The 26,848-nt window shown below is 44.6% G+C and overlaps 1 protein-coding gene across 1 annotated transcript; it reads left to right on the top strand.

Moving 5' to 3' along the window:
• The first annotated feature begins 5,290 nt into the window (after positions 1-5,290).
• LOC149390000 (Protein phosphatase 2C family protein) lies at positions 5,291-7,273 on the top strand. The gene is made up of 4 exons (XM_089624112.1): positions 5,291-5,541; positions 5,921-6,103; positions 6,195-6,418; positions 6,571-7,273. The coding sequence occupies exons 1-4, from the start codon at positions 5,419-5,421 to the stop codon at positions 7,124-7,126; spliced, it is 1,086 nt and encodes a 361-aa protein (XP_089480238.1). The 5' UTR covers positions 5,291-5,418; the 3' UTR covers positions 7,127-7,273.
• Positions 7,274-26,848: the final 19,575 nt, after the last annotated feature.

Below are 26,848 nucleotides of genomic sequence, written 5' to 3'. Positions count from 1 at the left end.
CCATACTCATTTATTTACAGTATAACAAAATACCAAAATGACATCAACTGTTCCAGCTCATTTACACACCGAAAATAAAAACATTTAAAACAAATATACGGTCAATATTCTTCTGGCACAAATCAAGGCACAAATCAAGGACCATTAACAAACGAAATTAAACATCACGCACCACAAAATCCATTCAAAACAAACGCACCGCAGAATACACCGAGATGCACCCTCGTCGACAGGCTCACCACGAATCTTTTCTTCTTCTGTCGTCTTCTTTCTTCTCCGGGGGGGCAACGAGATGAAAGAAGATGGCAGAAGAAGAAAAGATTCGTTTAAAAGATAAAAATATTCATTTGTCCACGTCTTGATGTCGACCATGGTGTTCTCCGCCGTGGTCATGCTCGACGAGAGCGATCAGAATTGGGATTAGAGGATTTCTTGTATTATGATGATCCTTCATTTTTTTTCTCTTCTTCTTCTTCTTCTTTTTCTTCATCGGAATTGCTGGTGGTTTTGAGTGTATGAGATATGTTTCAGTGATTGTGAATTTGTTGAAATTTTGGTTCTGGTGTTTCTTTACCAGTATTGTAAATACGACGTTGATTTACAGTTAATACCAATTGTTTCAGCTTTAAGGATTATAAAAATAAAGATGATTTACAGTATATTCGTGTAAAAATAAAACTGATTTACAGTATATTCGTGTAAATACATAGCATATTTACAGTATATTCATTGTAAATACAAAGCATATTTACAGTATATTCGTGTAAATAAAACTGGAAAAAATTCTGTAAATATTTTGGACGTTATAAAATTATGAATATATGGAAAACATAATAATATCAGTTTTTAAATCATTAGAGTATTCTAATATTTGAATTGGAATTGGCGGCCAACTGAGATCCGGAATATCGTATGTAATATTTGAATTATTTTCCAGAATAAAGTCAATAAATGAGGAATTCTTTTGCAGATTGTATATTATATTTTGCCACAAAAATAGAAACTGATTGCCTAAGGTCAACCGGTAAATCTTTTATAACCACACGTCCAAATCTTCTATAACTACTTTCCTAATAGGTTTCATTATTTAATTCGAAATTTGAAAAAAAAAATTGCCTAATTAATAAAATCTGCCGAATTAAATAAAGGCAAAAGTGTAAACCTAATTTAATTAATAAGCTGTCACGTAAGCAATATGGCTATTTACAGGAAATTAACGAAAGGTTGGCTAAAAAAATTGCTAGTGTTTAAAATGGCTACGCAGCCAATAATTTGAATTATTATTCGTTTTTTCGTTTCAAATAAATTATATATACGGCGCGAATGAACCCAAATGAGGTTTACACATAATAATTAGAGTCAAAGTCAATGAAAAATGAAAACAAGAAAGTTTTGTGGCACTGAAATCTATTTTAGGGTATAATTTTGTCATTTTAATTAAACAAATTGTACAAATTCGACATTTTTGAAAACCAAATGTTAAACTCGACATTTCACAAAACTAAAGGTATATATATGTCATTTTCCCTGGATTTGACTCTTAGCACCTATATCCTTATCTACCAAAAAAAAAACATTTTCATAATTATTTTTTTCAAAAACCTATTGAATTTTGTCGGATTCAATCGAATTTTATTGAATTATGTCCGATGATATTTAAGGACAAAACCAAACTCTTTTTAATATAGTTGTTTCACCTTAAATTGTAATTTTAACATCTAAATTTGATGACTCCTCATGAAATTCATAATGCTAAAACTTAATATAAGAGTATTTTTCGTTCAAAAATCTGTCAAAAGTTAAATTTTACAAGTTTGCAACCTCCTAATTTAACTAAATAATTTAGCTAATTATAAGTCAAGAAAGTGAAATTTTCCTAATAATTAAATTAATTTTTCCAAATAGCTAACTATAGTCAGAAACATTAAAGCTTGCACTAATACCATACTCACCAGGTAAGTCAAGCTTGTAGGCATGTCATTGATTCGCTCCAAAACCTGAAATGGTATGTCATCCCTTGGAAGTAACTTGGAACGCCATTGCTCAGGGAATCGCTCCTTCCTCATGTGCAACCAAACCCAAACTCAAACCCCTGGCTCAAAAATCACTTTCTTGCGGCTCTTGTTGGCATTCTTTGTGTATTGCTCAGTCTGTCGCTCTATGTTTTGCCTTGTCTTCTCATGGATCTGTTTCACAAGATTTTGTGCATTGATGTATGAAGATACTTATCAAAAGAAAAAAAAAAAAAAAAAAAAAAAAAGAGAAAACAAATGTGCTCCATGAAGCAATAGACTTGGATGGCCAACTAGGAGAAAAGAGGAAACTTCTTCCAACCTTGGTATTTTGATAGGAATGGGAAATAAAGATTACGCTCATGAATATTAGATATTCAATAGAAAAGAGGAAACTACCTCTTCAAGGCAATTCCTCCTCTTATAAATACCCCACCACATTCACAATGTTGAATACACAAGTTTTAGAGATTGAGAGTTTCTCTCTCTAGACTCTTGCCGCCCCTCTCTCTCTCTCTTTCTCTCTCTCTCTCTCTCTCTCTCTCTCTCTCTCTCTCTTATTGTTCTTTTGTTTTGGCACCTAGGTCCTCATTAGACCTAGTGCTTTGTTTTAACTCTTTGGCTCCAAGACAAATTCTTGAGTCATAGTGTTTAAAAGTGCCCACACACTAAATCCAACCTGAACTCAAAAGACTCTAGTGGTAGAAACTTTCGTGGTTACTCACATGTTTAAAGAAGATAGTGGGAGGCAAGCTAATTGGGGAGACGAGCGATTCAACCTTCCTAAGGCTTCTCAACGCTCAAGCTCCATTCAAGGTTGGTACCGAGTGAAAACTCAAAATAGTTTTAAAATTTTAAATTATACACTCATGCACTTTGTCTAGGTTGTAAAAACGTTTGACGAGTTTTTAAAGAAATTTTTATATTCCACCGCTTGCTAGAAGCGATAATCTTTTTTTAATCCTAGATCTATTCCAACATAATACTAATATTTTTCATTTTGTAGGATGGCGACTACTTCAGGAGCGGGTGGAGGCCAGGATCCTTCAGGAGGACACCGCAACCAGGTGTAACCACAGATCAGCATATGCCAGCTTCTGTGGACTTTGTGCGAGATCGTCCTAGCGGAAGCGGCGGAAGAAGCAGTGACAGAACATGTACCGGCGGAACTGGCAGTGGCGGTCGAGCATGAGGAGGACGCACCGGATCCCGAAGTGGCGACTTATTTGGAAGAGGAAACTCAACAATCGACAAGTTTTATAGGAAAAAAAATAGAATTTGTACGTTTATATATGTATTTCTAATATTTGACTTGATTTTATATTTCTATTTATATAAGAATTCTAATATGAGAATCTTATTTCTAATTCTAATTTTGTAAATTAAATTTTCTTTTTTCTTAATTAATTATATAAGAATTCTAAGTATGATTTCTAATCTATAAATTTGTAAATTTATTTTTTTTAATTAAAATAACGTATTAGGTGCGACATGTCGCACCTAATACTTGTCTTCCCTCCATTATTGAGATTTTCTACTCCCAAATATGTGCAACTTTGGGTACGACATGTCGCACCGAAAAGTGTCGCACCTAATATGTGACACTATTAGATGTGACATGTCGCACCCGAAGCCTTTAGCGACGAACTTTTGGGTGCGACATTGTCGCACCTAAAGTCGCACTCGAAGAACTTTCGGGTGCGACATTTTGGCATTAGGTGCGACATTTCGTCGAACCTGATGCCTATATATGTAGTAGTGGTAATCGTCTCCCATTGTGCTACCGTCGCTAGTTCCGCTGAGGTCATGGTGGCTCTCTTCAAATGAGAGAGAGAGAGGCTTTTTTTTTGGCAGATTCACAATAAATAGTGTGTTCCAAAATCATTAGAAGCAAATACATAATTCAAAATCATTATGCCTCTTCTTCATTCTCAACCTCGCCAAATTTGATTTATGCAGAGAATAACACGAAAATATCTATTTTTTTTTTAATCCCACACAAAGTCGGCCATGGAACCTCCTCATAAAGCGTGATTCAATCTCACTGGACTGCAGGTTTCAGTCGGTCTGAGGTTCTCGATGATCGAGGTGACACAACTCTCTAGCAACTCTCTGTGCCCCGGTTTCGATTACAGCGACGAGGCCAATGCCTCCTGAAATTTAAAAAAGATTAAATTTGTACCCCTAAATTTTTAAAAATTAAATTTTTTTATCCTAATATTTTATATTTTTATTCCAAAATTCTATTAGTTTTTCATATTTGCCTTTCAAGAAATTTTACCTCAAAATTATACAATTTTTTATATCTACCCCTCATGAATATTTTTTTTCTTAATTAAATAATTAATCAAATTTACTCCCTGGCTAAAAATTCTAGCTCCGCCACTAAGTCTTAGAGGAGTGTTTTTCTAAAGGAAAAAATGAAGTACACACACAGAAATGAAGTTCGTTTTTCTATCTCGTGCTCTAGACCTCCCTCTTGGCTTCTCTCTTTCTTTTTCTTATGTTCATCGTGTAAATGAGTTGAAGAAGACTAATTTCGTAACTCGTAAGGCTCAGATAAGGAATATTCTCAAAATTTGCTACCTAGTCTCTTCTTATTTACTCATTTAAGTCCCTTCATTTATCGTCTATTCTGTTTACCTCCACAAAAATTGTATTCAACCTTGCAATATTATTTATTTATATGCGCAAGCAAATGTTATATATACACATCACCTAATCTGCCAGGGTGACCAGTTTTTTTTCCCCTGAAATCAGCTTAATATAAAATGAGCGGGCATTTCTTTCATTGATATGATATGACCATCGAGTTTATAACATTGTGATTTATATATAATAGTCATCCTAGCTAAGCTAATGCCTAATAAATACCACAAAGGCCTAATTCCTAAGTAAATAAATAAAATGTCCAAAAGCTGTGAGTCCCACTTACCAAACTGCCCGCGTATGGACTGAATTTGTTTTTGTTTGTTCACACGCTTGCTGAGTCAAACAAAAACCAAGGGTATTTACGTCCATCAAAGTACCCAATTCGTCACTTCCCGATGTCAGAAAGAAGAGAAATATCTAACGGACGAAATCAAAGTATTCCCAGACGCTGCTTCGTCTATTCCAAGAGTCAACGTTGACAACGCGACGTTTGAAGGGGAAAAGAGAGGGAGGGGACACGTGTCGGTCTCAGAGAAAAATAAAACAGCAATGTGCTGAGCAGAAATGGACACGTGTCCGCACACCTACAAATTTACCTGTAGTTTACGGTTCTACTTTCAGGTCTCCCACAAAGTATGAGCTTATTCATAAGCGTCCGAGCTTGCCTGATTCTCAATATTTTGGTCCACAAAGTTCAAGAGAGAAAGCCCCGATTCTTTATCAAATTATTTAATCGTTTTGGTGTTTGAGAATCATGGGAGCTGAGACAGAAGCCGTATCGGTTATGGAAGTCAAGTACTTGGGTGCTTCCAAGCCCGGTTGTGATCTACTTCGACCTCCAGATTTGGTCTCCATCGACTTGAATCCCTCACAACTGGTAAGGATTCGCTTACGAGTTTATGAATTCAAGCATCGTTGATCCATCACAAGACAATACTGCACCAAGTTATTTTTTAAGCTAGCTTCCTTGTGCTTATACGTACTCTTTTTTTTTTTTTTTTAATTTTATAATTATGCAATCTCCGTGGTCATGTATTTCAAATGGAATTGTTAATATTTGATAATTCAACGTTATTAATTTCTGCTGTATATGAATTTGTAGGGAAACCAATTCTTCTGATTTCTGTTAATTTCGAGCTTTGGAGTTATGCATATTGTAGATCTTAAATCTGACTAGTAGTAGTTGTGTGAGGGTCAAAATAATGAGTAAATCTGATGTGTTAACTTAATCTGATGTGTGATATGGCATAAATAAGAATCGTAAATCAGTGGATAAGAATTCAGAAGTGGCAGTGGAATCGGAGTTTGTTCCGTGCGTTCGTTCAGGTAGCTTTGCGGACATCGGGCCTCGGAGATACATGGAAGATGAGCACATTTGCATCAACGATCTCTCGTTGCACCTTTCTGATGAGCTTCCTCAGCCAAGTGCCTTTTATGGGGTAACGTAATGTCATCGACGAACTTGCTTATCATTTGTGCCTTGTTTGGAAATGAATGAATGAACGATTTGGATCCATCTTTGTAGTGCAGGTGTTTGATGGGCACGGAGGGCCCGAGGCGGCCGCTTTTATGAAGAAGCACGCGATGAGGCTGTTTTTCGAAGATTTCAAGCTCTCAAACACGTCCGAATGCGATGATCAGGTTGATGAGTCTCTACGCAGAGCGTTTCAGGCGGCGGATCTTGCTATCGCCGACGATCCCACCGTCCATGCTTCTTCTGGGACGACGGCCCTCATCGCTCTCCTACTCGGAAGGTACACACGCATTGTTTTGGACTGTTGGATTGCAAGCTTTTGTTAGAGCTAGGTGAACCGAAGTGTTATAAGTTCCAGCTCAAACCAAGTGCTAAGGGTTGTGATTCGGTCTGTGCCTAGAAAAGAAAGATAAAAATGTTTGGTTTGGGCAGTGTTCTAGTGGTAGCGAATGCGGGGGACTGCAGGGCAGTGCTGTGCAGAAAGGGGGAGGCGGTGGAGATGTCTTCGGATCACCGGCCGGTCCACGCGGCAGAGAGGAGGCGCGTGGAGGAGGCAGGTGGGTTTGTGGACGACGGGTATCTGAACGGCGTGGTGGCAGTGTCGCGAGCATTGGGTGACTGGGACATGAAGCAGCCGCGCGGCTCCAAGTCCCCTCTCGTCTCCGAGCCCGAGCTGCGGCGCGAGACTCTAACGGAGGACGACGAGTTCCTCATCATGGCCTGCGACGGCGTCTGGGACGTCATGTCCAGCCAGCAGGCGGTCACCCTCGCCAGGCGCAGCCTCAGGCGCCACGACGACCCCCAGCAGTGCGCCACAGACCTCCTCAGCCAGGCTCTGCGCCTCGGCACCTTCGACAACCTCACCGTCCTCGTCGTCTGCTTCTCTCCCCGCGACGCCGCCACTCACCACCACAGACTGCGCTGTTGTACTCTCTCTACCGACGCTCTATGTACCCTTAAGAGCCTCTTGGACGGTGGTGGCCGATGACTCCATCACTGTTGCATCTATGTATAGATATAGATATAGATATCATTCATACAATTCATTGTTATCACTTATCAAGGACATGTCTTGCTGCATGTATGTATGTATATAGCATATGTCTAATGTAATGTCATATTGGTTTTGGTACTATGTCTGGACTGTACATGATTGCCGGATCCAGAATTTGGAATTTATCAGGGCACAAATAAAATTATAGTACCTAAAAGAACATCATAAAAATGATAAAAATAAAAATTCATTCAGTTCAACGATTGTAAGATACAAAACTACAATTGTACGCGACAAGCTTTCATGTTTTGATACCGTTGCACAATTGTTTCATGATCTATGCATTCAAAAATGTTACGCATTTAAATTGTCATTCATCCAGATCTCCCACTTGATTGCGTGAACGCTTCTTCACAATATTCATGTTTGAAAATACCCTCTCGAAACTGGTGGTAGCAATTGGAAGAACCAATGCAAGTGTGATGAGCAAATATGTTAACCGGTATACTTTGTCCTTCTTTGTCTCACCCATCGTTTTTGCAAGATCTCCGATCCCTCCTAGCTCAGAGTATTTCGGATTATAACGCACATCAAAGATATGAGTCTCAAATTGATTATTGAGCTTCAAGCGATTTGCATCAGAAAAGTCTTCGGGATAAAGTTCATGTTGACAATGGTGCCCACAAGAAGAGTAGTAGTCTTTACTTATGTACATTTGATGTAATAAAGTCTCACGAAAACTCTTGCTTGTAACTGCTAAATAATTAATAAAAGTTGAAACGTTCATTCATTCTTCCTTGTCTGTTTAAAGCTTTATGATAAACTTTAGTCTTTAGTCCTTAAACAAACCTAACAAATGAAGAGTCAAATATAGATTTGCACGAACAAACTCTTCATGGTTTGCTTAAAACAATAAATTCACAATCTAAGAATCAAATGGCTATTGATCTCAGTATGATTGTTAGGAGAATCTATGATGTCTGTTTATGAGGCACTGGGAGTTGGAGACTCTAGTTCTTCCTAGCATTTAACCTCTTATGTCTCAGAGTCACTATGTATGAATTGCATCATGCTTATCTCAATCCTGAAATGAGACATGTCATTTCATAGCTTACGTACTCTAATTTGAGAAAGTCAGAGCTCTAGACTCACTATGTGATATAGACAAGATCTATTGGTGAAGTACTAAGTTATGAAGATGTCATGAAAACCTTTGTGAAGATCTCATAGATATGGAATTCATGTACAAGATTGCTGAAATGCAATGTATATCACCTCATGCTTTGTTCCTTGGAATGTAAATAAATGAACTGGCCAGTGTCCAAATTGAGTCATGACTCTTTTGGATGAATCAATGTGACTTGTTAGCTCCTCGTCAACACATTATTTCTAACTTATTCACAAGCGACAAAGGAGTTGAGGAAATAAAAGGGTAAAATGGTAATTTTGTAAATCTCATCTAGTTGATGATATTCATGAAGGGTAAACATAGATACTATTCAATGGATCCACTCATTACAATTATGTAGAATTCTTGAGTAGAAAATATATTCATTTGAACCGAGAGATTACAGTGTCAACTCTTTAGTGGAGTCAGTTGACATTAAGCTAGAACATGGAAAAGATTTGTGAACTTTTGAGTCCAAGTTGTTCATTTGGATCCATGAGGTCACTACCACAAGTTATTAGAGTAGGATTAGTTAAACATGAAAGCTAAGTCAAAACAAGTTCAAATGTTGAACTAGACAAGTTTTACGAAAATTGTCTCAAGGGTAATTTTGTCATTTTGGACATTGGGTGGTATGAATGTCAATAAATAAGTTTTTTTTTGACATTGTCATAAGATGAAAATAAATTCTAGTCACACGAGCATATTGAAATATTGGGCCTTGAGGAATGAATTTCATTTCATGGAATTTTATGTGAAAATTCTTAATGGGCTTTTCTTATGTTGTCATGAACAAATAAAAAACCATCTAGAAGCATGTTCTAGAAGGCTCAAATTTCGTCCATACCATAGAGAGAAAGAGAGTTTATTTTTTGCATTGATGTATGAAGATACTTGTCAAAAGAAAAAGAGGAAACAAATTTGCTTCTAGAAGCAATATAGTGGGCGGCCAAGGGAGAGAAAAAGCAAATGAGGAAAACAAATCCAAGAGCCTTAACGGCTTAGGTTGGACGTGCAAGGGAAAAGAGTAAACCTAGGATTTTTTTTCTTCAGAATATGTGATATACAATGGAAAAGAGGAAACTACCTTTTCAAGGGAAATCATCCTCCTATAAATACCCCACCTTATTCACAATTCACAACACACAATTTAGAGATTGATAGCTTCTCTCTCTAAGTTGTAGCCGCCCAGCCTCTCTCTCTCTCTCTCTCTCTCTCTCTCTCTCTCTCTATCTCTTCTTGTCCCTTTTGTTTTGGCACCCAAGTACGCATTAGAACTAGCGTTTTGTTTTAGCCTCTTTGGCTCAAAGACAAGTTCTTGAGTCATATTGTTTAAAAGTGTCCACACACTAAATCCTAACCATACTCAAAGACTCTAGTCGTAGAAACTTTCGTGGTTACTCACAGGTTCAAAAGACTAGTGGGAGAGGTGAGCTGCGTGGGGAGACGAGCGTTTCAACCTTCCTAAGGCTTCTCAACGTTCAAGCTCCATTCAAGGTTGGTACCGAGTAAAAACTAAATGAAGTTTTAAAATTTTAAGTTATATGTTCATTCACTTTGTTTGGGTTGTAAAAACGTTTTACGAGTTCTTAAAGAAATTTTTTATATTCCGCCGCACTACTACAGATTCACATTTCTGGTGCGGAAAGGTATTAGGTGCGACATGTCGCACCTAAATGTTGCACCTAAGCTCCTATTCGGTGCGACATGTCGCACCGGATAATCATCCGGATGACTAAAAGTTTTGCTAATTTTTAGTGGTACCTAATCATATTATGAAATTGTCGCACCTAATATGAAATTGTTGCACCTAATCATATTAGGTGCGACAAATGTCGCACCTAATGGGTTTTAAATTTAAAGTTGTCAGGCGAATCCCTCCGAATTTTTTTGGATCTGGGATTTCATATTGGGTGCGACATTGTCGCACCCAATATGATTATTAGGTGTGACAGTGTCGCACCCAATAGTCTTAGGGGTTATAACCCGAGCCCTCTTCTTCTCTTTCACCCATTCATTCATTCTCTACAACTCGACCTCAACCCGTCTCTCTCGTTCTCTACAACTCGACCACGCCCCGTCTCCGACCAAACGCTCGGGCGACCAGCCCCCCCCCCCCCCCCCCTCTCACTCTGTCTGTCTCTCTCTCTCTCTCTCAGACAGCCCCCCGCCCCTCGCCGTCTGTGACCAGCCTCCCCCGCCCCGCCGCCTGGACCATCCCCCCGCCCCTCCGCTTGGACCAGCCCCCACGCCCTCCGGTACGTCCCCCTCTCTCTCTCTGTCTCACCATCTCTCAATCTCTCTCTCTCTCAGCCAGCCCCCCGCCCCTCGCCGTCCGTGACCAGCCTCCCCCGCCCTGCCGCCTCGACCAGCCCCCACCCCGTTCCCTGGACCAGCAAGCTCTGAGCCTTGGTGAACCGACGCGTACCCGACCCGAGCCGCGCGCCTCAGCTGAGCTCGACCCCCGCGTCGAGGCCGCTCCATCCTTGACAACGAGCTGAGCACCGGTGGAGGTATGGGTTCCCCTCGTTGATGTTTTGGTCTCGGAATTTGTTTTGTTGGCCATGTGGTTTAGGAATTGATTTTGGATTTGATTGTTTTTTGGAACGTGAGGTTCTTAATGCTTAGGTAAGGTTAAAAATCATGTTTTGATTAGATTGGTTAGAGATTTTGGATTGGTGAGGTTCGCTAGGTTTATGTGAAGTTGAATTGAAATGTTTAATTTAGTTTAGTTTTAGATTATCGTAATTATTTGAATTGAAATTGAAATTGAAATGTTTATGTGATTGTTACTTAGTAATTTCGTTAGTTAAGTTGAATTGAAATGTTTAATTTAGTTTAGTTTTAGATTATCGTAATTATTTGAATTGAAATTGAAATGTTTATGTGATTGTTACTTAGTAGTTTAGTTAGTTATGTTGAATTGAAATGTAAAATTTAGTTTAGCTTAGTTTAGTTAGTCTTGGTTGGTTATATATGTGGTTTTTTTTTAAATTGCAGATTTTGGTTAGTCAATGTTATAGGGGAAACTCTGCCGAATTTCTGGTAGAATAAAACGTATTTTTCAAAAAAATTAACTCTTTCGACAATATATTTTAACGAATTAACTCATTTTTCGAAATTGGTTAACTCGTTCAGTAGTGAAGTGAATTTGTATTAACGATTCACTCTCAATTTTCTAATAATTCACTCTTACAAAATGAATTCTAAAGATTCATTTTTATCTCTCAATTTCCCGTCTCATTCAGCAGAATGTCAAATCCAAGTAGAGATTGGATTACCGAGAACAATCAGTTGAGTTTGCAATATAAAACAGGGGTTAACGAGTTTATCCGCCTTGCAAGCAAACTCCTGAACAAAAACGGTCATTATCGTTGTCCTTGTAAGTCTTGTAATAACGTGAGATGGCTGGACATCAGGGTCGTAAAGAATCACCTTTTGAACAAGGGGTTTACCCCGGGATACACCGAATGGTATCATCATGGCGAACGTCATGTGCTTACCCAAGTAGAAGATGCCAGCGAGACTAACCAGAGAAGAGTCGATGGATTGCACGATGCTCTCCATGATATAATGGATCACGAGGACTTCGACGATTTTACGGATCCGACTCCGAGTGGAGTACGTGCAGAGGAGCAAGTGGAAGACTTATTCGTCGAGTTGGAAGCAGAATTGTACCCTGAATGCAAAGAATTTTCGTCTTTGTCGTTCATGGTTTCGTTGATGCACATCAAAGTCACGAACCATTGGACGAACAAGTCGTTTACATAATTGTTGCAGCTCTTGAGGAAGTCTCATCCAATTGGTAACCGAATCCCGGAAAAACACTACGAGGCAAAGGCGAAGTTGAAGCGTTTCGGCATGGGATACGATATGATCGACGCGTGCATGAACGATTGTGTGTTATTTTGAAAAGATCTTGAGAAAACTGAAGTGTGCCCAATTTGCACCAACGACTGGCCTCGTTTTTGTGAGAGCTGGTGTTGGGACCCCTGGAGCGAACATAGTTATGATCAGACACAACAGGCATTCTACCACGACGTCATGAAGCAAAATTCGTTGATCGGGACGTTCCAAAACTGATTAGGAAACCTGATCAAGAGTACCATTCCATTCGACCTCCCAGACTGGAATCATGTGCCTGCGCAGAGTGTGGTGGCTCTTATGAACTCGATTCATAACGAGTACCGCTTTGTTTACGCTCATCCCAACATTGGCAAGCTTGTGTCAGCAGATCCTATTCGCAAAAGATTGATATGGCTACCATTTGCGATGCGAAGAGAATGCGCCGTGGCCAGAAGTTGAGGTTGTCGCAGCTCTTCTTCAAGACGTTTTGCGGGAGTAAGGATCTCGCTAAAAACGAACTCCCGAATGCTATAACAAGGAAGCCTGGTTGAAGGCAATAGAGACGTTCGACTCGCCGGAGCATATGGTATGAGTTGAACTTCCGATGGTTATTTGAATTTCTTAATATTGAACTTAACGAATTTATGTCTCATAGGCAAAGTTTGTACGCAACTGGGAAAATTCAAAGAAGAAGAAGACGAAGGCGAGACAAGGGTCGCTTAGTTTTTTTGGTCATCGCTCGAGGAACGTAAGTCGCTTAATATTAATATGCAATATATATGTGATTCATATTTTAATGTTGAAAAATTACAGAGAAGGGAAGATTAGAGTATGGGCTCGGCTTTAGCGATATGGTCAGAAAAACACCATGACGCTAAGGGATCGTGGACGACGGACTTCACGAAGTCGCAATTTGTAAGTTATTTTTTTATTTACTATATTTAATTATATAAATTATTCTTATCTGATAAGTTTTTGTGGTTTTTTTTTTGTGAATGATCAAATCACCGTCCAGACGATAGATATTTTGCAGCAAGCGGAAGAGCAAAACACTGTGATCTCCCAAGAAGATGCAGAGATGTACGCGATGCGCGACGTTTTGGGAGTACGCAGAGACTGGGAAGTCGGTTTAGGGCCTTCGATCCCAAGGTCATCACTGGGTGTTGCCCAAGCGCTAGATAGAGGCTCGTCAAGTTCGTCAATTCAGACAGATCCATTGGTTGCCAAGATGCGAGCTCAGATGGATGCCCAACAAGCTGAGCTGCAGGAGATGCGGCAACAGATCGCCTTCCTCACCCAGATACACAACCAGCCTCCCACGACTCCCCAACCTCTGCTTGTACCGCAACCAGGTGGCACTGATCAGCAGATGCCAGGTTCCACGCCGGATTCTACTCCTAGTTCTATGGATTTCTTGCGAGACCGTCCTTACGGAAGCGGCGGAACGAGCGGCAGCGCGTTAGGCAGCGGTGGACGAGGACGCGGAAGTGGTTCCCGAAGTTCTGGCAACTTATTCGGTAGAGGGAATTCTACTATCGATAAGTTGTATAGGAAAAAAATTAGGAATTTATTTTTTCGTTTTTGTTAGAATGAATTTGTATTTTTAATTAAGAATTCTATTTTCAGAATATTATTTCTAATTCAGAATTTGTTAATTAATTCTAGATGAATTTTGATTTAATTTTCTAATTTCTAATTTTGTAAATTTAAATAAAATAACATATTCGGTGCGACATGTCGCACCGAATATAGTGGCGGGAAGAGTAGTAGGTGCGACAATGTCACACCCACTATGAATTTACCCGCCAATTTCTATAAATTTGGCAGAAAAATAGATTCGGCATTAGGTGCGACATGTCGCACCTGAAAGTGTCGCACCTAAATGTATGATTATTAGGTGCGACATGTCGCACCTAATGCCTTTAGCGACAGACTTTTAGGTGCGACTTTGTCGCACCTAATGTCACACCTAATAAACTAATAGGTGCGACTTTTGAGGTATTTGGTACGACTTTTGAGGTATTTGGTGCGACAATCGTCGCACCGGATGACTTTTTTTTGTCCTAGTGCCGCTTGCTAGAAGCGATAAATCTTTTCTTAATCCTAGATCTATTCTAATAGTTCAGTAACATATATATCAAGAAAGGTATAACAGAATAATTGACCTTTCTCGATACGAATTGAGGATTGAGCTCATGTACTGACTATATCAATGGTCGCTCATATACATCGAGAAAAATATAACTCTAGTAACAAGAAGAATGCAGTCTCGGCTCATCTTGTGGAGTGACGCCGAGATTGACGAATCAAATGAATAAGAGAAAACACAGATTTCGTCTATTTTGTTCAAATTCGTAGGAGCTTCAGTTACTAGGTCCATAGTCCTCAAGGTGGCTCTGTAAGATAGATATAGATACTTGTTGTTGTCGCTGATTTTTGGACAACGATTTAGGAGCCCAAAGTGGTTAGACCCAAGGCCAGACCAAGTGGTCTCACTTCGGCTCGAGCGTGTCGGGCTTGGTATCCCAAGCCGTCCCTTAGCTGTTGGTGGTGTCAATCTCGCCCAGGCACTTGAAAAGCAAGCAGAACGAGGCGTGAACTACAAAGGGGAAACAGAGGGGGGGCCTCTGTTTACCTCTCCGACGCTCAACATTAGTAGGATTGAGGTGGAGTATAGAGGTTTTAGAGATGGTGAGAGGCCAAAGATGAGCGAAACGAGTGAAGTACGAGTTCGACAGCGTTTCAATCTCAAAATTGGATTACCTGGACCAAGGGAGGGGCCTTGGTATTTATAGGCGACCAAGGGGCATTTAAGGAACCCCTTGGCCGAGGGAAGACTCTAGAGTCGGCCAATGGCCGATGGAAGACCCTAGAGTCGGCCAATGGCCGAGGGAAGACCCTAGAGTCGGCCAATGGCCGAGGGAAGACCCTAGAGTCGGCCAATGGCCGAGGGAAGACCCTAGAGTCGGCCAATGGCCGAGGGAAAACCCTAGAGCCGGCCATGGCCGAGGGAAGACTCTAGAGTCGGCCAATGGCATTTGGCTCGGCCATGGAGGAAGGCCGGGTCTGAGTCGAGCATGGAGGAAGGCCGGGTCTGGGTCGGCCATGGAGGAAGGCCGGGTCTGAGTCGGCCATGGAGGAAGGCCGGGTCTGAGTCGGCCATGGAGGTCGGAGGCCGGCTCTGGGTCGTCCATGGAGGTCGGAGGCCGGCTCTGGGTCGTCCATGGAGCTCGGAGGCCGGCTCTGGGTCATCCATAGAGCCAGAGGCCGACCCTGGGTCGTCCATGCAGTTCGGAGGTCGGCTTTGAGGCGGCCTTGGAGACGAGGGCTGAGCTTAGGAGGCCGAGCTAAGGAGGCCGAGCTGAGGCCGAGCTAAGGAGGCCGAGCTGAGGCCGAGCTGAGGCCGAGCAAAGGCCGAGCTAAGGAGGTCGAGCTGAGGCCGAGCTGAGGCCGAGCTAAGGAGGCCGAGCTGAGGCCGAGCTAAGGAGGCCGAGCTAAGGAGGCCGAGCTCAGGCCGAGCTGAGGCCGAGCTAAGGAGGCCGAGCTGAGGCCGAGCTAAGGAGGTCGAGCTGAGGCCGAGCTAAGGAGGCCGAGCTGAGGCCGAGCTAAGGAGGCCGAGCTGAGGCCGAGCTAAGGAGGCCGAGCTGAGGCCGAGCTAAGGAGGCCGAGCTGAGGCCGAGCTCATCAGGTTGGAGGTCGGCCATGGAGCTGGAGGCCGGAGGTCGGCCATGCGTCGGGGGAGTCCTCGGGGGGGGGAGGGGGGTTGCTATCACGGCCGTCGCTGCTCTACCGGGCCGAGATGGACCGGTAACATTAGCCCCCCGAGTTTTCGGTCGAGCGTAGGTCAAGTGGAAACTCAAAATCTACGCTTTCATGCGGATGCGGGACGAACGCTCTCGGGTTTGCGTCACGGGGGACGGCCTTTGCACGTCGCGAGGGACGGCCTTTGTGCGTCACGAGGGACGGACTTTGCGCGTCGTGAGGGACGGCTTTTGTTCATCGCGAGGGACGACTTTTGTTCCGAGTTGATCGTGCGTGGCTTATTTTCTCAACCTACCAATGAAGGCGTGATCGATTTGCACGGCTTTACTGTGCGCGACTTATTTTCTCGACCTACCAATGAAGGCGTGATCGATTAGCACGACTTTATTGTGCGTGGCTTATTTTCTTGACCTACCAGCGAAGACGTGATCGATTTAGCACGGCTTGGGCCTCGGGGGGCCTTGGTGTCACGTTTGTGTGACCGGGCTTTCCGCGGACGCTGGCTAGACCAGGTACGTCCGGCGGACGCAAGCCTTTGAAACTCGCTGCCTTTCGGCTCACGAGCTGGGCGGCGAGCGCGATGCCACATTTGCGTGGCGAGGTTTCCCGTGGACGCTGGCTAGACCAGATACGCCCGGCGGACGGAAGCCTTTGAAACCCATTTGAAACTCGCTGCCTTTCGGCTCACGAGCTGGGCGGCGAGCGTGATGCCACATTTGCGTGGCGAGGTTTCCCGTGGACGCTGGCTAGACCAGATACGTCCGGCGGACGCAAGCCTTTGAAACCCATTTGAAACTCGCTGCCTTTCAGCTCACGAGTTGGGCGGCGAGCGCGATGCCACATTTGCGTGGCGAGGTTTCCTGTGGACGCTGGCTAGACCAGATACGTCCGGCGGACGCAAGCCTTTGAAACCCATTTGAAACTCGCTGCCTTTCGGCTCACGAGCTGGGCGGCGAGCGCGATGCCACCTTTGCGTGGCGTGGTTTCCCATGGACGCTGGCTAGACCAGATACGTCCGGTGGACGCAAGCCTTTGAAACCCATTTGAAACTCGCTGCCTTTCGGCTCACGAGCTGGGCGGCGAGTGCGATCCCACATTTGCGTGGCGAGGTTTCCCGTGGACGCTGGCTAGACCAGATACGTCCGGCAGACGCAAGCCTTTGAAACCCATTTGAAACTCGCTGCCTTTCGGCTCACAAGCTGGGCGGCGAGCACGATGCCACATTTGCGTGGTGAGGTTTCCCATGGACGCTGGCTAGACCAGATACGTCCGGCGGACGCAAGCCTTTGAAACCCATTTGAAACTCGCTGCCTTTTGGCTCACGAGCTGGGCGGCGAGCGCGGAGCCAAATTTGCGTGGCGATGTTTCCCGTGGACGCTGGCTAGACCAGATACGTCCGGCGGACGCAAGCCTTTGAAACCCATTTGAAACTCGCTGCCTTTCGACTCACGAGCTGGGCGGCGAACGCGGAGCCACATTTGCGTGGCGAGGTTTCCCGTGGACGCTGGCTAGACCAGATACGTCCGGCGGACGCAAGCCTTTGAAACCCATTTGAAACTCGCTGCCTTTCGGCTCACGAGCTGGGCGGCGAGCGCGGACTCGGGACTCAACTCGAGGACTCATGTAGAGCTTGCACGAGGAGTTACGTGAAGAGTCGGCACGAGGAGTATCAGTCGACTCGCGGACTCGAACTCGACTCGAGGAATGAACTCATCTCGAGGAGACATGTAGAGTCGGCACGAGGAGTATCAGTCGACTCGTGGACTCGGGACTCAACTCGAGGACTCATGTAGAGCCTGCACGAGGAGTTACGTGAAGAGTCGGCACGAGGAGTATCGGTCGACTCGCGGCCTCGGAGCTCGACTCGAGGAATGAGCTCGTCTCGAGGAGATATGTGAAAAGTCGGCACGAGGAGTATCGGTCGACTCGTGGACTCTAACTCGACTCGAGGAATGTACTCATCTCGAGGAGTTACGTGAGGAGTCTCCCTTTGGGACCTCCGGCCTGACCATCGACCCCTTGAGACTTTACTATTATTATTATTTGTTTTCTGTTTCGAGAGAGTTAGCCCAACACGTTTGGGTGAACTGACGAACCGAATCCAAAGACGTTTGGACGAAGTGATGAAGTCGCTCCAGCTCGACTAGACAAAGTGGCGAGCTCGACAGACGAGGTGACGAGCTCGACCAGGCGGAGTGACGAGCTCGACCAAGCGAGGTGACGAGCTCGACAAGGCGAGGTGGCGAGGCGAAGTGGCGAGCTCGGCCTAGGCGAACTGGCGAGCTCGGCCCAGGCGACGAGGCGAGCTCGGCCCAGGCGACGAGGCGAGCTCGGCCCAGGCGACGAGGCGAGCTCGACTTAGGCGAACCGGCGAGCTCGGCCTAGGCGAACTAACGAGCTTGGCCCAGGCGAAGTGGCGAGCTCGGCCTAGGCGAACTGGCGAGCTCGGCCTAGGCGAATTGGCGAGCTCGACTATGCGAACTGGCGAGCTCGGCCCAGGCGAACTGACGAGCTCGGCCCAGGCGAACTGGCGAGCTCGGCCCAGGCGAACTGACGAGCTCGACTTGGCGAACTGACGAGCTCGACTAGGCGAACTGACGAGCTCGACTAGGCAAAGTGGCGAGCTCGACTTGGCGAAGTAGCGAGCTCGACTTGGCGAACTGACGAGCTCGACTAGGCGAAGTGGCGAGCTCGACTAGGTGAAGTGGCGAGCTCGACTTGGCGAACTGACGAGCTCGACTAGGCGAAGTGGCGAGCTCGACTTGGCGAAGTGGCGAGCTCGACTTGGCGAACTGACGAGCTCGACTAGGCAAAGTGGCGAGCTCGACTTGGCGAACTGACGAGCTCGACTATGCGAACTGGCAAGCTCGGCCCAGGCGAACTGACGAGCTCGGCCCAGGCGAACTGGCGAGCTCGGCCCAGGCGAAGTGACGAGCTCGACTTGGCGAAGTGACGAGCTCGACTTGGCGAAGTGACGAGCTCGAAATCCCAACAATCCGTTACTCAACTCGAGGACTCATGTGGAGTCTGCACGAGGAGTTACGTGAAGAATCGGCACGAGAAGTATGGTCGACTCGTGGATTCGAACTCGGCTCGAGGAATGAACTCATCTCGAGGAGTTACGTGAAGAGTCAGCACGAGGAGTATCAGTCGACTCGTGGACTCGGTACTCGACTCGAGGAGTGAACTCGACTCGAGGAGATATGTACGGGGTGTGTTTCTCTTTGGGACCTCCGGCCTGACCATCGGCCCCTTGAGATTTTGCTACACTTTTGTTTTTGTTTGTTGTTTTTGTTTTTGAGTTGTTTCATTGCTCCCTATTAGCCCCCCGAGTTTCTTGTGTTTGTGAGACGAGGACCAAGAAACTCTCGTGTTGGAGGTGTACAATAGTGTGCGTTGACATGTGTAAAATAACTTTTTATTGCAGTAGGGAGGTCGTTACAGGTTGTTATGGCACTTGGCCTTCTTTGAAAAAAGAAAATTACATAATTGAAATGAAGCGATTACAAAGTCGAGAGAGTTCGGGCGTGAGTTTAAGGGCGAGAGCTTTGACAATCACGGCTTGCTAGCAGACGCGACGAATTCCTTGAGGTCCCCACTTCGAATTAGGGAGTCAATTTGCTTCTTAAGCTGGTAGCATTCCGTCGTTGCGTGTCCGTGGTCATGGTGATATTCGCAATGTTTGCTCTTGTCCCTCGTTGCGGGGTCCATCTTAAGCAGGGGTGGAGATCCCAGTTTTTCCCTGTATAAGCTCAGGATCCGGCTGGGCGTCGTGTTGAGTGGGACGAAGGGCTGCTTCGGGGCTGGAGAAGGATGGTCATTAAGGACTCGACCATTTCTACGCCTCTTTCTTCGCGAGCCGAGACCGGTGGCCGGTGCCATGAGTGTGGCGGCACGATTCTTGTTTGGTGCACGGTCGGCAACGTTTGGTGGTTGGTGTCCCAAGGCAGCTTCCATCACGGTCTTGCGTCGGGCGTTGAGTTTCTCTCTCAAGTCGCACCCACGGGATTCCCTTCGGGACTCGAGGTGGTCTCTCAAGTCTCCATTGGCCGTCCCTATCACTTTGGGCGAGGATACGCCATTCGAGTGACGTCCTCGACGGACGTCGTGACCATTGACGTCGTCATCTCCTCGGGGGTTTTGGACGCGAATGGTGAGCTTGGAGCGTCCCTTTCGGGACCTAGAGGTCGAGCTCCCCCGAGTATTATTCGACACTTGACGCCTCGACGTGGTCGCCCGAGGGTGTCCCCTCGAGGGCGTGTGCGCGTGTTCGTTAGAAAGTTGACGTCTCAGCGCGGTCGCCCGAGGGTGTCCCCTTGGAAGCGCGCGCGAGCGTCCCCTTTCGTGAACAGCATGGTGGAGATTGGTCTCGTTGGTTATCGGCTTCGCCACGTGACCGGGGTCTTTCTTGTCATGGTTGACGTCGTCGACGTTGTTGGAGTCGAGGAGGTCGGCGATGAGCGCGCCGGTGACGCCGGGGCGGTCTAGGAGCTCGGCGAGCCTTCGAGCCGCGTCCTCTCGGACTGCAGCCTCGAGGTCATTCGCCGGGTCTTGGGGCTGGCTCTCATTATCATGAGGTTGCCCTTCAAGACGGTGCGCAGAGCTTTGGAGGTTGTGCCCCGAGCTAGTTGCTCGGGCGCCCACGAAGGTGGCGGGGATACGATTCATCTCTCGAGAGTCGTAGAAATAGCAGGAGTGAAAGTGGTAGAGGGAATGCGTCGCCAAGGTCGAGAGACCCCTCCTTCTAGCGCCAAAATGTTGTCGCTGATTTTTGGACAACGATTTAGGAGCCCAAAGTGGTTAGACCCAAGGCCAGACCAAGTGGTCTCACTTCGGCTCGAGCGTGTCGGGCTTGGTATCCCAAGCCGTCCCTTAGCAGAACGAGGCGTGAACTACAAAGGGAAAACAGAGGGGGGGCCTCTGTTTACCTCTCCGACGCTCAACATTAGTAGGATTGAGGTGGAGTATAGAGATTTTAGAGGTGGTGAGAGGCCAAAGATGAGCGAAACGAGTGAAGTACGAGTTCGACAGCGTTTCTGGACTCAAAATTGGATTACCTGGACCAAGGGAGGGGCCTTGGTATTTATAGGCGACCAAGGGGCATTTGAGGAACCCCTTGGCCGAGGGAAGACTCTAGAGTCGGCCAATGGCCGAGGGAAGACCCTAGAGTCGGCCAATGGCCGAGGGAAGACCCTAGAGTCGGCCAATGGCCGAGGGAAGACCCTAGAGTCGGCCAATGGCCGAGGGAAGACCCTAGATTTGGCCAATGGCCGAGGGAAGACCCTAGAGTCGGCCAATGGCCGAGGGAAAACCCTAGAGCCGGCCATGGCCGAGGGAAGACTCTAGAGTTGGCCAATGGCCGAGGGAAGACTCTAGAGTCGGCCAATGGCATTTGGCTCGGCCATGGAGGAAGGCCGGGTCTGAGTCGGCCATGGAGGAAGGCCGGGTCTGGGTCGGCCATGGAGGAAGGCCGGGTCTGAGTCGGCCATAGAGGAAGGCCGGGTCTGAGTCGGCCATGGAGCTCGGAGGCCGGCTCTGGGTCGTCCATGGAGCTCGGAGGCCGGCTCTGGGTCGTCCATGGAGCTCGGAGGCCGGCTCTGGGTCGTCCATGGAGCCAGAGGCCGACCCTGGGTCGTCCATGGAGCTCGAAGGTCGGCTTTGAGGCGGCCTTGGAGACGAGGGCTGAGCTAAGGAGGCCGAGCTGAGGCCGAGCTAAGGAGGCCGAGCTGAGGCCGAGCTAAGGAGGCCGGGCTGAGGCCGAGCTAAGGAGGCCGAGCTGAGGCCGAGCTGAGGCCGAGCTAAGGAGGCCGAGCTGAGGCCGAGCTGAGGAGGCCGAGCTGAGGCCGAGCTGAGGAGGCCGAGCTGAGGCCGAGCTAAGGAGGCCGAGCTGAGGCCGAGCTAAGGAGGCCGAGCTGAGGCCGAGCTAAGGAGGCCGAGCTAAGGAGGCCGAGCTGAGGCCGAGCTAAGGAGGCCGAGCTGAGGCCGAGTTAAGGCCGAGCTAAGGAGGCCGAGCTGAGGCCGAGCTAAGGAGGCCGAGCTAAGGAGGCGGAGCTGAGGCCGAGCTCATCAGGTTGGAGGTCGGCCATGGAGCTGGAGGCCGAGCTCATGAGGCCGGAGGTCGGCCATGCGTCGGGGGAGTCCCGGGGGGGTTGCTATCACGGCCGTCGCTGCTCTACCGGGCCGAGATGGACCGGTAACACTTGTAATAATTAGACAATTGATTACACTCTCACTACTGTAACTTGGTTGCAATTTCTTTTGCATTCGTAATAAAGTATTTTACGAATAAGTCATTAATTGTTTAAGTAACTTCGGAATATTATTTAGACTTAAATGTGGTTGTAAAAGAGTAATTCAAATCAGCCCACAAGACCAATAGGGCTTATGGTAGGCGTGTACATCATGGTACATGGCCCTTGGATTTGTTTGGCCAAAGCCCACTTGTATTGAGGTTTTTCTCAAATAGGAAATAAATATTATATAGAGAAATTGGCGGCAAAAATACCCAATGATTTCGAGTTGTTGCAGTTTAATACTCAACCTTTAAAACTTACGGGTAAAATCCTCAAAGACACATTCTTGTGTCATGGTTACTACTATTGACGTTAAAAGAAGACGGAAAACACGTGGACGCACCAAATCATCTCTGAAGTTCTTTTTTAATGGTTTTGCATTTAATAAATATTTAAAATCAATTTGTAACCATTTTAAAGCATTTTATTTTATTTGTTAAATAAAAGGTTTTATTTTATTTTAAAAACTGTTTTCGTGTCTGTAAACCCTAAATCCCAAAATTGAGCGGGGCGCTAAATTTGAATCGAAAATTGCTCGAGAATGGGTTCTGATCGACACGATGGTGAAGGCGGTGATTTCGAACTGGTTGAGGACGAATATCACGAAGAAGATGAAGCCAACGCAACTGCACCGACTCAACCGTCCGAACCAAGCAAGTGGTGGGCTGTGGTCAACGAAATCTGCAACGACGGAGCTGGTGTTGATGAAGAATCGGAGGGAATAAGGTCTGAGAGTGACCTCGACAGTTTGTGTAGCGACGAGGATGAGCAATCAACGAGGAAGAGTAAGAGAGAGTTCAATCCTCAATCACGTGAAGACGTTCAACTGAAACTCGGTATGATATTTCCCTCCATTGGTCATCTTCGTAGTGTTCTCAAAGAGGTGTTCATTAGAGAGAATAGAGATTTTCAATATCTCGCCAATGACCAAAACAGAGTGAGAGCAAAATGCAAATGGATAGGTTGTAAGTGGCTTCTCTATGCGCAAGTTCAGAATTCAGACCGAAAGACGGTGAGGATTAATACTCTCGTAGATCAACACGAGTGTGGAGTTGTGTTGGACAACAAACGTGTGAATAGCGCTTGGTTAGCCCAAAATTTCCTTGACCAATTTCGGCTAAATCCACACTTGGAGTATCAAAGCTTCAGGGAAATGGTTGCATCGACGAAATACAACAACGTCACTAGTACAGTGTTCTACCGGGCTAGGAAGGCAGCAAGAGAGACTCTATAGGGTTCGGTGAAAGATCAATATGCCGTCCTAGAAGATTATTGCAAGCAACTGTCCTCAACTAATCCTGGTACAACAACTCTGCTAAAAACATCTCTTATTAATGGACAAAGAATATTTGAAAGAGTATACATTTGCTATAAGGCTTGTAAAGATGGCTTCAATAAGGGGTGTCGACCTTTGCCCGGCTTCGATGGTTGTTTCTTGAAGGGGTATTGCAAAGGAATGTTATTGGCGGCCGTAGCAATTGATGCGAACAACTCTCAATTTCCAGTTGCATTCGCTGTGGTTGAGAAAGAGAATACAGCAACTTGGAAGTGGTTTTTGAGCCTGCTGCTTGAAGATCTTGATGTAGAGAACACGTCTCGATTCACAATGATGAGTGATCGGCAAAAAGGATTAGAGAAGGCGTTGGCAGACGTGTTTCCAGGTGCTGAGAGCCGATTCTGTGTGCGACATCTTCATGCTAATTTCAAAAAAGAATTTTCTTCTTTGATGCTGAAACAGCTCTTGTGGGGGTGTGCCAAAGCAACTACACGTCCCGAGTTTACAAAAAGAATGAATGACCTAAAAGCAGAGAATGAGAAAGCATATGAGTGGCTGCTAAGGAAGGACCCGAAACAGTGGAGCAAATCACATTTCAGGTGCACTGTGAAATGTGATATGCTTCTCAATAACGTATGTGAAAGCTTCAACGCTGCAATTATGCCTGCTAGAGACAAATCCATTGTTACATTGCTAGAGAAAATTAGGTAATGAATTGAACAATTTGTCCATATTTTAAGTCTTGAATTTGTCCCTATTTTAAGTCCCGAATTTGTTCACTATTTTAAGTCAAGAATGTGTCCATATTTTAAGTCTTCAATCCTGGAATGATTTTCTTTGCTCTTTCAGAATCTTCAGGATCAACCCATTGAAAAAAACTACACCCACCCTCTGCCTGAAAATCACCAATTATAGCATAAAAAATCAGGTATTTGTTTCTTGTATTAGAGCCTATATGAGTTCTGGTTGTATTCAAACATGATACAATATCCGGGCTAGCTGCAAAGTGGACAACTGCAAGTCCAATTTCTGTCGAAATATTAACCAGAGATTACCAAGGATACCTTGATCAAGGTATCTTTGAGACGACAAACCCAAATACCAAAAATCCAAACCACACTCATAATAGGATTTTAATAAATTTCAACCAAACTTTCAAAATCAAAATCCTTACCCTCGTCACGTGGCAATTTCTGAACCTCCTACTGGGATTATCCTTGGTCCATGACGTCCTCTCGACCCAGTGTACACCGCATTTACACAGAAATTCACCTGGAGAGTCTCTCATCGTCGTCGAGTCTCTGCGTTCGTGCTTCGTGTGCGACGAATAAGAGTGTTGCGATGAAGAAGCGCGTTTCACTGCAATTCTCAAGTTGAAACCTCACCAGCGATGAAGACAGATCGGACGAGAGACAGCAAAAGGAATCTGGGTCGAATTTGGGGATTTAGGGTTTAAATTGATTCTCAATTATTTTATACGTACAAATGTTTTAAAGAGGTTTTAAAATAAAATAAAATAAAATGATTTAAAATGGTTACAAATTTATTTTAAATATTTATCAAATGCAAAACCATTAAAAAAGAACTTCAGAACCATTTGGTGCGTCCACGTGTTTTCCGTCTGCTTTTAACGTCAGTAGTAGTAACCATGACACAAGAATGTGTCTTTGAGGATTTTACCCGTAAGTTTTAAAGGTTGAGTATTAAACTGCAACAACTCGAAATCATTGGGTATTTTTGCCGCCAATTTCTCTATTATATATTAAATATGATCCGATTTGGTGAGTATTTAATGTAGTAATTATTTAAAAGAGTATCATGGAGATATTCTCTTCTTTTCATTTTATGAAATAGTATATCCTATTGTGAGAAACAAATAATATATTAATTATGTTATTTATTGAGAGTATCATGGAGATATTCTCTACGATCATATTTATAGAATAGTATCTCTTATTGTGGGAAATAAATAATATATTAACGATGTTATTTGTTGAGAATATCATGAAGATATTCCATATTAATCAGTTACCTGATTAATATATTCAAAAGAAGTAAATAAATATCAGATATGAATTGGATACATTAGAACGCACATAAAAGATATAAGTCTTAAGTTGATTATTGAGCTTTGTTGATGGGATAAATCACACTAAAATAGTCTCGAAAAATTTGTGGTTAAAATGGGTCGATTTAGATTTATAGACAGGCCTCAATTCTCCGTAGCAAGAATAAATTCGATCTCTCGAAGAACTGGAAATTAAATGCGTAATTTAAACGAAGATGAAAAATAGGATGTAAGAATAGTTCGGGGCTTTTTTTTTTTAATTAAGATCGCATGTAAACTGTATAAAGATGACATTTTGATAATAATGATAATAACTAGAAAGTAACTTGCAAAAATGGACCTAATTGTCATATATTTATAGTCTGAAAAGATGGGATAGCGAGCTCTGGGTCGTTCGGAACACGTCATGTGTCAGTTGGAACTCAATACTGCATATTGAGATACCTGGCGTGAGAGACCTATTCATGTAGGGATGGTTGAGGATTGTTCTGGCTGACGAGCCCTCTCGATACCCGGTTCTTTAGGAGGCGGTTATCTCGAGCTAGAAATCGATCCTGCAGATGGGCAGGTGTGCTGATTAAACCAGCTAAAAACAAAAATGCATGGGCTTGGGCCCATTAATTGTACTGGGTCAAATCCATTGGGCATTAGATGGAGGACGAAATCCAACATCAATGGTCAGTCCTCCAGTTTATTCAATATATAATAATGGATAAACTAAAGACAAAAAGCATATACGAACTGATCAATAAGCGAACTAACTGCACTCATAGTCCGGAATGGGTTACTAGTTATGCAACGTGTACTGCGTTACCTTTGGAACGGGTAAATATATTATTTGTTATTCAAACCGTAATGATTTTTATCTCGAGAAGATCAAGTGGTTATTATAAAATATTTGATTTGGTCAGATACGATTTGACATGATATGAAAGCGCATTAAATGCGAGTATGTTGGGCTTCCGTGTCTATAAATTGAAGGGACGTCTCCATCGGTCTCACATATATATTCGCTCGAGTCGCTTCGAAGAACGGTACATTCTAAACCTTTTTCTTTCTCTTCTTTGTTTTCTTCTCTGCTACAGTTTTGGGTTTTCTGGCTTAGGGTTCTGAAAAAGAAAACTTTTTCTTGAAAAACTTTTAGCTTAAGATAGCTCTGATGGCGTCGACGGGCCAAAAAATCCAAGTCTCGAAAGTTTGGGTACCCTCGTGGAGATTTCCTTCACGAATGTCCTTAATCCTTACTTAGTAGACCCGATTTAGACCGCGTTAGGCAGAGATTTCATATTCTGCTCGAAATAGA

The sequence above is a fragment of the Urtica dioica genome, chromosome 8 (genome assembly GCF_054948205.1).
Source record: "Urtica dioica subsp. dioica isolate 48M chromosome 8, U.dioica_male_clone48M_v1_H2, whole genome shotgun sequence".
Classification (NCBI taxonomy): domain Eukaryota; kingdom Viridiplantae; phylum Streptophyta; class Magnoliopsida; order Rosales; family Urticaceae; genus Urtica; species Urtica dioica.
This window is presented reverse-complemented; position numbering and strand designations above follow the sequence as displayed.